This window comes from Pundamilia nyererei, unplaced genomic scaffold, assembly GCF_000239375.1.
Source record: "Pundamilia nyererei isolate P.nyererei 1_Seehausen unplaced genomic scaffold, PunNye1.0 scaffold00031, whole genome shotgun sequence".
Lineage (NCBI taxonomy): Eukaryota > Metazoa > Chordata > Actinopteri > Cichliformes > Cichlidae > Pundamilia > Pundamilia nyererei.
This window is the reverse complement of record NW_005187432.1, coordinates 166,301-177,693: the sequence shown is the minus strand read 5'-3', so window position 1 is coordinate 177,693 and position 11,393 is coordinate 166,301. Positions and strand designations below refer to the sequence as shown.

The window sequence follows — 11,393 nt, the reverse complement described above, 5'->3', positions numbered from 1 at the left end:
ATGGAAACTGAACTCAAATGGTCAAATCCACTCTAGAGTTTAACTGAAAGCAAATTGAATGTTAACCAAAAAGTCAAAATGAAAGAGAAAAAATAAACTATAATCACTCTGGTTTGGGCCTCACCTGGGAAAAAGTGTGATGCAACATTAATGGAAGCAGATAAGGCTACGTCCCATCTGAGGCAGCTTCTTTTGAATTATGCCGTTGATGGCTCAGAGTTGAGACACGTTCATTTTTCCCAGCAGATATTATAAAAGCAATAATCCGTTTTTACAAACATGACCATGGCATGAAAATAAAACCATTGTAAATGTTATTCCAAAGAGAGCGCCTTGAAGTTCTTTGATTTTTTTTAGCTATAAACGGTTTGATTATTCCAGGAAGCACGAGCAGTGAAATCCTCTTTTCAAAACCCCAGATCTGTTTGGAAGACATGAGCAGAGAATAAAGGCATTCGAAAATTTTATGTTGGTAGATAAAAAGATCTCACATCTCCAGTTTTGTACATCATCATGTCTTTATTCGAGTGTAAACAAACTCCGAAAAGAGCATCAGCCAGGTTCTTGATTATTGGCGTTAACATGATTAATTTGTTTTGCAGTCGTGGGTAAAACACAGTCACTCCACTGCAAAAAAGGGTCCTTTAAACAAGTCATCTTGCACCGCCTTCGATTATCTCATTTCTTTTTGTTTCCAACAGTCTTAAAAATTAATGCACTGACCATAACTTTAAACAGGCAGATCGTTCTTTAAAAGAAAGAAAAAACAAACAGAAATAAAACAAAAACAACAACAAATGCCCTCGGAGCAAGAAAATGAAATCACCTTCCTCCACACCCCACGTTGTTCACAATAAATAAGACTGTAAAACTGTAAAAAGCTGAAATGTTAAGTTGATCCTAGTTTGCAGTGCGTATAATAAATAACATGATGCATCCATATTGACCTCAGTTCAGTCTAGCAGGGTAACTTTATCTCTTCATTCTTGCTGTATGCAGTGTTTCTTACTTCCGGCTAAGGTGCTGAGAGTGTGTGTGTGTGTGTGTAAGAGTAAGAGAGAGAGGAATGCCATCGCTCAGGAATGTGATTCAGTGTTGTTTTGTTGGTATGTTAATAGTTATGTTTTGAACACGAACGTGTGTCCAGAGGCTCATTAGGTTAGTAGTTGATCACAAAAAAAAAATAAATTTAAAAATCATTAAATATGTAACAATTCAAGGAGCTGCAAAAATAACCCTCTCAAACAGAACAATTAAAAGTTGAGCAGCGATCACAGGAGTAGTGTTAAGCTCAGAGTGCAACAGAATCCGTTTAATCACTTCCATCATACAACAAATATATTTACAATCAAAAAGCAAAACATAAATCATTAAAGAATTATTACCACATTCAGATTCAGAACCACAGATGAGTTACGGACTAGCACTGTGTGAGAATGTATTCATAGTGTGTGTTTGTGTTACTGACCTATTCTGACCTTTCCACGTAACATCTCCCGCTGGCCTTAATGTGGAAACTTCACCAGTAGCAGCCTCCGTCTTCAGTGACCAAAAAAGCGACGTGTGTACTGTTAAGTGATCCTGAACTGTCCCAAAACACAAAAAGAGCAAAGCGACGTGGTTTTTTTTAATGTTGAAATAAGGTGACTTATGTGAAACTTGATGCATTCGGACGCAGATCTTGAAGTGGTAAAGGTTTCTACCCTCAGCTGTGAAACTCTCATGTCCTGTATTTTTGCAGAATAAGCCCAGATTTCAGTACTTTAAAAAAACAAAAACAAACATCCTGTCCCTGTGGTTCAACAACTAAACACACGTCTAAAAGAAACTCCACATATACTCTGAGGGTTTTGCAGATGCAACAAGGCAGATATCAGTATTCTAAAAGTCAGTTACATTTGTGGTTTATTTGTTTTGGTATTCTGTACTTCAGAGAGCCACGCTGTACAAAATGCACCATGAGCAAACCGCACGCACGTATCTTTTGGAAATGGGAATAAGTGGGGAGGAAGGATTCTGTCGAGCTCTGCTGTTAATGTTATTTTGACTGCAGAGAAGTTGGTGCAAACCTGTTGGCTGGATTTTGGCTCCAAGAAAAAAGAAGCTTTCAAATGCGGTTACATTCTTGTCGGACCACAACTTTCACGCGTGTCACTTCTTTCCCGGCTGAAAAAAACAAACCGCGGTGTGGAGGAAATCTGTCTCCAGGTCTGGCTTTGAAGACGGAGGCTGGTTTGCCTTTGACAAACTGCTTTCTGAGCTGGTGCAACTCTAAAAGAGCATCCTGCTTTTGTTGTGTGATGGTATGCATTAATGTGGCTGTGTATGTATGTTTGTGTGTGTGCGTGCGTGCGTACGTGCGAGTGTTGAATCCTTCTATCACACCTCCTTTTAAGGCTTTCAAGCTGCTTTGGATCAAAGTCAGTCCCAGGGGATAATTCAGCATAAACACAGAGTTCAGAAACATCATAGCCTACCTTCACACGCTGCTGAATTCAATTTTTCAGACACTTTTCAACACCTACTTGATCTTTTAGATTCACAAAAGGAGGCTGATGTCCCTCCAGCCGCCTATCTTCTTACTGGCATCAATTTCTTAGCTTCATCTGACTTTTGTTTTTCAGTTTAAAAGGAAATGTTAAATGCTGAAATACTCAACCTAATGACAAATTAGGATTAGAAAGGGCAAGTACCCCCCGCCACCCAAAAAACTAAAGGCGGCCCGATAATCACATCTAAGACTTCACTTTAAGCCCTCGTCTTAGAAGTTGCAAGTGCAGCAGATGCGCCGCAGACGAAAAACAGCGCAGGGGTAAAGAGGAAAAAAAACTGTGTTAAAAAAAAAAAAATGTTAAAATGAGCCCCACACTGGCCACGAGATTAGAACAGATAAACAGTACATTAGGCTATACGCGTCATCATAATTACCGATAGATATATATAGCAGTCGCAGCCGCCACCATCCAGTTTTGGAAACACGTTGGACTAAAAGGGAAAGGGACAGGAGGAGGAGAACTGTTTCTTTCTGTAGTAGGGATTTAAATAAATATCGTGTTTTGTTTCGTTTTTCTTCATTAAAGCCAACTTTCCTCCGGCCAGGCGGTTTGGAAAGAGAGATACGGCAGATGATGGAGAGGTGTTGGTGGTGGTGGGGCTTTATGTGAAGTTCTGCAGGGGCTGGCTGACCCTCATGCAGGCCCAGTAGAAGGCCCGAGCCAGGGTGACGAGAACCAGGAGCAGCAGCACGGCCCACGAGGCGTAGATTCCCTTGTAGGTCTGAGCCTTCACCCACGTTCCAGCCTGCAGAGAAACAACAAGCAGAGGGAGCATTCAGGCATCCATCTGCTCCCCACAAAGCCCTTTCAAGAGGGACATGTAAGCAGTGGCAGAGCCAGGCATTTTTTATAAGGCTGGAGAAGCTTGTTTATTTATTTAGTTTTTTAGGTGGAAAATGCAGGTATGACGGCCATGCAGAAGAACAAAAGGATGAGAAGAAGCCAATTTTATATAAATCCTAAAATAAAAACAAAAACATGTGGAACAGTCACTCCTATTATTATTGGTGATTAAACACAAAAGATATTTATAATGCACTGTTAAAATGTGTCCATGTGGGAACAAGTGTGGCTCCACAACAAAAAAGTCCTGCTAAAAAAACTGAAGTTACTGACTGTAACTCCAGTTCTGGGATTACGTGCGACCCAGATGGAATTTTGGATGGCCAGAAAACGCCGATCAACCTAAATGTAAGGGAACGAAGGAGCCTAGTCTGCAGGTACGTTTGAATGTGTTTCCTGCATTTATCCTCAGATCAGTTTTGTTGCTGTAATCTGCACAAGTATGAAGTAATCTCCGCCACGACTTTGCAGAGATTATCATGTCCAATAATCCTTACATAAATCTGCCAATAGGTTGATGAAAAACAACAACAACAAGACAAACCTGGAAACTGCTCTGTGTTTATACACCACTACTGTGTTTAATCATCAGCAATTATTATTATTATTGGCTCTTGGGTTGTTGTTTTTTTTACTTACTAATATTGTAGTATTTTTATCTTCCAATATAAAGCACTTTGGTAGGACTGTTATTTTGAATCGATGGTATAAAAACGAAACTACACCAAAAACAAGATTACTCCTTTAAATCAATAACATTTATTTAACCTTAAGAAATGTCTTTAAAAGTGGATTTTCTTGAACTCTGAGTATAAATCAAACAAAAAGCAAAACAAAAATACCTACGTTTTAAAAGTCTCTTGAGTTATGCCTGAATTATGATACTGCATTAAACTGCATCACAGTCCGGTGTAACAGGTCTTTTTCATACTATATTCATTAGCACAAGGAAGCTGCTTTCAAATAAAATATAATGGGCCTGTAACTGATAATTATGATAATGGAATAGATAGTAGTCTGTCAGTGTAGACGTGTGCCACTTTTCTTGTTTCCATAGCTCTGAAAATGTGTGCACACATCACAGTCTGTTCTCAAGCTTCCTCGCTACCCTGCGTTTCCATAAAAGCAGCTGCTCAAGATTTACTGTCTGTAAGACCAAGATAGACAGCTTTAGTTTTACTCGTGATGGCAGAGTGATGCAGACACACCAGTGGACAAGGACAAATGTAAACAAGCAGGTCGCCCACTGCAGCGAGTACTCAGCAAAGTAGTATAGACTGGGCTTTAGATTAGGTTAGACTGTGTAGTCTGTCTTGCAAGGGAAACCGCCATTCAACAAGGGAAGATGAAGAGAAGAGGGTGACTTTACAGATGTGTAAAGAAAAGAACTGCGCTGGATTTATAAACTAAGAAAAATATCATACATTTAAATGAAATTTCAAGGCAGCCCAAACTAAAACGATCAGATTTTCAGCTTTTAAACTGACTTGGCAGCAACACAATTTCTCCTCTCAAGGACAGAAAAACAAAGACCAGTTAACATTTAGCCCCATATCCACACTTAGTGATTAATTCACCAGCACCACACTAATGCAGTGACAGGTTTTTTTCCCCACAATTTTTCAAGCAGAAGCTAATATTCAATACGTAGGAGTGACTGAGAGATAAGAGAGAAAACAGCTTTGCCATCAAGTATTAAGTGTGCAGCTGCTCAGAAGAAAATTATTTAATGAAGATGGCAAAAGTGACTTTGAGAAAACCCACAGGGATTTTCTGGGAGTACGGAAATATAAATTCCCTTTTCAAAGTCAAAACACTCAAGCAAAATTCACATGGGTATTACAAGAAGCAGGAAAAGAAAAAGGATTTAGAGGCGTTTCTGTTGTCAAGAATATCTAAACTTAATATTACCATCTATAATACACTATTATGCTTCCAAATGTTCAAGGCCAGAAGCAGAAATCCAAAAAAGCTCGATAAAAATAGAAATCATGAGGTAATCTTAACAGTTGAAGCAGGCCAAAAGACATCAATATGCTTTCAAGCTTCATCTTTCTTCTTCTATAAACGATGTGTGAACGTTTAATCATTCATGTCGTTCTCAAGGGGGTTTTTACAGTTTAACAGGCAACTCTCAAGACAAAATCCAGGATGTCAAAGCCGTCACAGAGTTGAATCTTAACTTCTTTTTTCCCTTTAACTATTCTGTTTAAAACTCATAATTAAAATTCAGCCTGGAAAGTCAGCTTGATCGGTTACTTGTCTCTGGTTCTTGCTGTTAAAAGGTTATTGACGCAAAACACCCCTAAAGATTAAACTGTCAAAACTTGCTGCTCATGCACCACTCATATAATTAAAAACACCTTTTCATAAAACACAACCTCATTCCACGTCGTGACATTTATTGCCACAACGCCAGCATTACGCAATGCTTTCAATGCAGCACATTTAATGTTTGGATTACGGTTCTTAAAGCTGCCAGGCATGCAACCCTCTTATGCTCAGCCTCTTTTGATGCTCATCTTGCGCCCTCTGCTGTTCAGAAAGCAGAATGTCCTGACCATTTAGCCCTTCTGTGCATCACTGTTAGACTTTTACATCCCTCATTTACTCTAGACTCTCTAAAACAGCTGTTATCTCCTTTATTATTCTGATAATATTCCACTGCAGCATCTATTTACAATCACTTAAATGCAGGCAACAACAGAAATTCTAAAAAGCACCGTGAGCTCTGATGGATTTTTGCACACGTCAAACTGAGAGAACAAGAAGCGACGAGGCAAAGCAGGAGATCAGAACTCAGCACAAATGTTCTGTTTTGTTATTCTGTGGGTGTTGAAGGCAGCGTCGCAGCCTGACACAGCTTACAGTTAAAGCAGGTTGTGTTTGTGCTTTTTCTCAATGACAAATAGAGGCCTGTCACACCGTGTCTGCAGAGCAGCCGCGAGGCGCCAACCTTCCATGTTAAACAAGCGACGACAAAAGAAAAGATAGCAATCATGTTGCTTCTCCCTGCTACCTTTGTTTTATCTATAATTGTGGACTTTTCGCTTCATAAAACAAAACAGGAAGGACATGAGAACCATTTTCTAAAAAGATAAATGCCCGGCAGACAGCTATTCATAATCTCTTTTTTAATACTGAACAACAGCTCCTTGACTCATGTGGGTGTCAGACTGGCGTTGGGCGGCGTGTGCTCACCATCAATCCGGCAGTTGAAATGCTGAATAGCAAGCAGAGTAGAAAACACCACAAGCTCCGCCTCCGTGGATACCTCTGACCAATTGAAGACCTATAGAGGAGAGATAGAAATTAATATTGCTTATTTAAATGCAGCAAAAAACCCTGCAGGTTTATGTATTTTTCTGTTCAGACTCATAGTGTGAGAAGTTCAGCCATTAACTATATCAAGTGCTTCCTGTCTTTTCCTTACTCATAACTGCTGTCCTCTTTATTTTAATATCTCCAGTTTTTCCCAAGGAACTCCAGTAATTTGCATGACCCTTAAACTTATTAGGAATAATATCTGCATCAGTACCGTTTTGTGTTTATCTAAAACTACCCAAGTTGCCACAATGTCCAGCCTCTCAGTAAAACTCTACATACACAACCCACAGAGTGCATACAATTTTACTTAGAATACAATTGCACTTAAGCCCTCCTTACTGTGAAGGAACAGGGGAAAAAGACTTTAAAACATACCAAATAAATGGTAGTTAGAGCCACATGTGCCACATGAAACAGGGAGTTTCAGACCTCGATGAAGTAACAAAGATATTCACCGATTCCAGCTTTTTATAAACAAAACGTTAGAAACACAAACAACGCCTCTTTCCTGCCATATTGAATTAGGAAGGTAGGACAGTGAAATTAATTTTCCATCTCTGAGCTGGCCAAATAACACCAGGCTGTCTGTGCAGCTGGCTGCGTGACCAGTGTGCAGAGATACTACAGTAATATTCAATATTACTTAACTCACACATCACTGACCTCCCTTTGAGTTTATTTACTTAAGAAAATGCACTTTTGTGAAAACATGCAGATGTTCAAACCTAATGTTGGCAGGTTTGTACAACTAGTGTGTTCACCCTCACAAATAGACTGCATGCAGTACACTACAAGTACCCAGATTATGCAAAATGTAGAACACTTGTCACCCTCCATGGCTGCCATCGTGCCCAAGCGGCAGACGGGGAGGGGCCACTGAATAATTTTCAGCCAGTAGGTTGGCATTAAAATTACATGTGTTTGCTGTTTATGTGTGTTAAAATTTTCCTCAGTATTGAAGGATTTAGTATTGGGCGTGTGGACAGTGCCTCAACAAGTTATGAATGCATGCAAACTGTGGCTGCTAGAGCAACAACCTTGAATCATTTGCCATGTTTGGTTTGAGACAACGCTGCTACTACCTTTGTCACATTCAGGTTTTCCAGTCAGGTTCAACAGCGTGACAGCAAGCAGCGTGAACAATATCACCCCGAAACTGGAGCAGCTAAATATAATTCAGCCATCATTAACTGTGTGTGTTGGTTTTTTGGGTTTGTTTTTTTTTCCTTTTGTGTCATGTTAAAATACATTATAAAAACAATTACAATAACTACTTTTGGTAGCTTAATTTTAGTTTGCATTTCTACATTCTTCATTTTTAACTGCAAGTGCAAAGCTGAAATAAAACATGGATGATGGTGGTACACCTGCAGAAACGCACCTGTCCAGACTGAATGCAGGTTCTGTAGATGCTTTTGTGTTGACAAACTACAGTCTTGTGACTAAATCTGTTCACAAAAACTGCACCTGCACACCTGTGCACTGCAGTAAGACAGCTGACATACTGGCACGTCTCTTCAGTACCAGAACAAAAGGCAGCTATTTGCTTTGTATATCCGTTCTGATTATTCAGTTTATCTTTTTTTTTAAAAACGTATAATCAATAACATGTATATAACCGCATCCTATATTATTTCAGATTTATCATGCAATTGCAATAGATACTAGCATCCTGCATCCATTTCTCACCACGTTAAGAAGCTCATGGAGACAGTGATGCAGTAATCTGTAACCTGAGGTACTAAACATATATGGACATACAATGTGACAGATCAGAAGCCTCATGACATTTAACACTAATTGAGGTCTGTGAGGAAACGGGAAGTAAGAGATTTAATTAAAGTGTCCCCGAAGTCACTGCTTATTACCTTTTTGTTACTGTGTCTGAGTAAAACCTTACAGCTTAATGCCAAACGGTGTAAAAGCAAAAATTGCGTACGGTGAGAGGAGAGTGGTGTAATGGATGATTTGCTTATAGCTACTTACACTTTCCTGCAGTGTGGGCACCTGGCCAGCGTCCGATCTGTGAACTCTGTCCACTGAAATTACAAAGAGAAAGATGTGAGTTTCGGCTTCAGCTAAAAACGTTTGCCAACTTAGCAGTTATGGTGGCAACACACTTACACTCACATTAATTCTCTTTTTGACCTCTAACAGACAAACTAGTGATTCTGCTTCTGTTAGGTTTATAATGAAACAGTTTGCCTTTGACTTCACTCAGAAAAATAAAAATAAATGTAGCACCAGGTAAAAATTAAATAAGTATAGCTGTGCAGCAGATTGATAAGCAAATGTGAGCAGGTGTTGGAGAGAAGTCCTACACAGTTTGTTTATAAAGTGCTAACAGCAGATAGATTTGTTTTTTTCCCCCCCATCCATTTGGGCTGGTCAGAAGATTTTTATCATCAGGACGAAATACTGAAGGGAGTGAGAAAGTGTAAAGGGCCTGCAACTGAAACACTGCAGTAAAATAACACTCTTCCAAATAATCAAAATTCAAATACAATGATGTCTTCGAATGACTGTCAGCATAAATTATCCAGATGAAAACACGATGTTTCTGCATTCTTTTTGTGGCCGACATTTTTTGTCTTTTCTTTAGCGCGTCTCTCCAAACTCAGTCTGAGGTGAGTTTATCCAGGATGACAGGAAGAACGACTTTGATTAAAATCAGAAATAAAATTTTTCTTTAAAGTTAAAAGAAGGCATTGTGTTTTATCAGGATCTCAATACTGAGCAAAATAAACCTGATTAGGATCGCTGCTATAATTGAGCAGCCCCAGGGTAACTTTCTTTTTGTTTTTTAAATAAATGTTGAGTTTTCCTGGCTCAAAATTGGCTTTTGGCACACACAGGTGAGTCAAAGTCAGTTTTAATTGACTTTACAGAGGTCTGACCATTTGACATTTTACCAAAATTTTAAGCTTGAGTAATGAAACCCTCCTTCTACAAAAAAAAAAAAAAAGTTTTTATACAAAGCATAAAAAACATGCAAATGTAATGTAAATGAAGAGGACTTTCTTTCTTCTGACAGGAACATTTGTCGTTAACGTCTCTCAATCATATGGATATCAGCTGCAAGGAGCAAAGAACTCGTCTCTCTTCAAGTCACATCAATCATAAACGCCACATAAGGCTCTGCTGGGGTGTGAAGAGCTCAGATATATGTTAATGTAACGTCATGTTAATTTATCAATAGTGCTTGGACAAAACAAAATGCTCCTGATGTAACAGTGCACCCAGCTCATTTAAAGTAAAAATGAGCTTTACCTGACAATGTAATGTGGGAATTTGACACTTGAATTCAACAAACGTGTGATGTTTCAAAAGGAAAGTTAACATGTTAAATAATGAAAAAATAATCAGGATTATAATTTTTGCTACAATCGTGCTCCTCTACATGCAGATTAATTGTCTTTAAAGTCCTGCAATTTCCTTCTTGCAGAGAAATATGTAACTTTCAGTCACATAAAGTAATAAATGAGAACATAAAAATTAGGCTTGGTTCATAAATCATTGCTTTAATTCCAATAACATGTTAAATCAGGGCTAGACAACTTTCTTTTTCTTCCCCCCCACAGGGAGGTACAATGATAAAGTGCGAGAAGGACCACTATTTATGTTAAACTTGATGAATTTTGGTAGGCAGAAAAAAAAAAGGCCCTTTTTTCTAAAACCAAGAATTTCCTATTACAAAGGCATGAAACAACATCTCCTCCTTTAGGCTGCTCCCCCTAGCGTATGATCTGCCACTTAAGATACTGCACAATCCCAATATTCTACAGAACATATTAAACGTTTAAGCTGAGAAATTATATTATTTCACAAAAGTTTTTGCTCTTTCTAAACTCAATGGTAGCAACTTGTCTCAGAAAAGTTGGGTTGGGGCAACAAAAGCCTGGAAAAGTAAGTGGTACTACAAGGAAACAGCTGGAGAAACATTTTGTTACTAATCAGGTTAATTGGCAACAAGTCAGTAACATGATTAGGTATAAAAGGAGCATTAGAGGGGCAGTTTCTCAAAAGCGGTTCAGTAATCTATGGGAAAAAAAATACCTCTAAAACTTGTGGAAAAATTTCAGTCAATGTCAAATTGTGAAGACTTTGAATATCTCATCACCTGAAGTGCATAAAACCATCAGAGTTTCATCAGAAATCTCTGTGTGCAAGAGACAAGGCTGAAAATCAATACTGAACGTCTATGATCTTCTGGCCCTCGGGCATGATTCTGTCACGAAAATCCCTGCATGGGCTCGGGAACACCTCAAGGAATCATCGTCTGTGAAGACAGTTCACTGTGCCATCCACTAATGCAGGTTCAAGCTCCATCATGCAAAGAAGCTGTATGAGAACATGATCCAGAAACACCACCAGCTTCTCTGGACCAACGCTCATTTAAAATGAACTGAGGCAAAGTGGAAAACTGTCGTGTGGTCACACGAATCAAAGTTTTTAAGTGTTTATGAAAAACATGGATGTGAGATCCTGGACTAAAGAGCAGAGGAACCATGTGGCTTTTTATCAGCACTGTTTCCTAACGCCAGCATTTCTGATGACATGGGGATGCATCAGTTCTTACACATCTGGAAAGACATGTATATGAATTTACAGGCGTTAGAAGACGAGGGAATCCTACTCAGCAGAAAATACGGATGGACCTGTCACAAC

The 11,393-nt window shown here is 39.0% G+C and overlaps 1 protein-coding gene across 2 annotated transcripts in view; it reads right to left on the bottom strand.

Moving 5' to 3' along the window:
- Positions 1-504: 504 nt before the first annotated feature.
- The window catches only part of pip4p1a (phosphatidylinositol-4,5-bisphosphate 4-phosphatase 1a), a 27,389-nt gene continuing 16,500 nt past the window's right edge, over positions 505-11,393 (bottom strand). The window contains exons 5-8 of one of the 2 annotated variants that reach the window (XR_311623.1): positions 8,712-8,764; positions 6,600-6,690; positions 2,929-3,300; positions 505-1,586 (exon numbers count right to left, since the gene is read on the bottom strand). Coding sequence is in view for 1 of the 2 variants with exons in the window: in XM_005728934.1 (XP_005728991.1) it covers positions 3,157-3,300; positions 6,600-6,690; positions 8,712-8,764 (288 nt within the window). In the remaining variant the exon portion in view is untranslated. Of the gene's footprint in view, positions 3,301-6,599; positions 6,691-8,711; positions 8,765-11,393 lie in introns of both variants that reach the window. The other variant, XM_005728934.1, reaches the window with a different exon arrangement.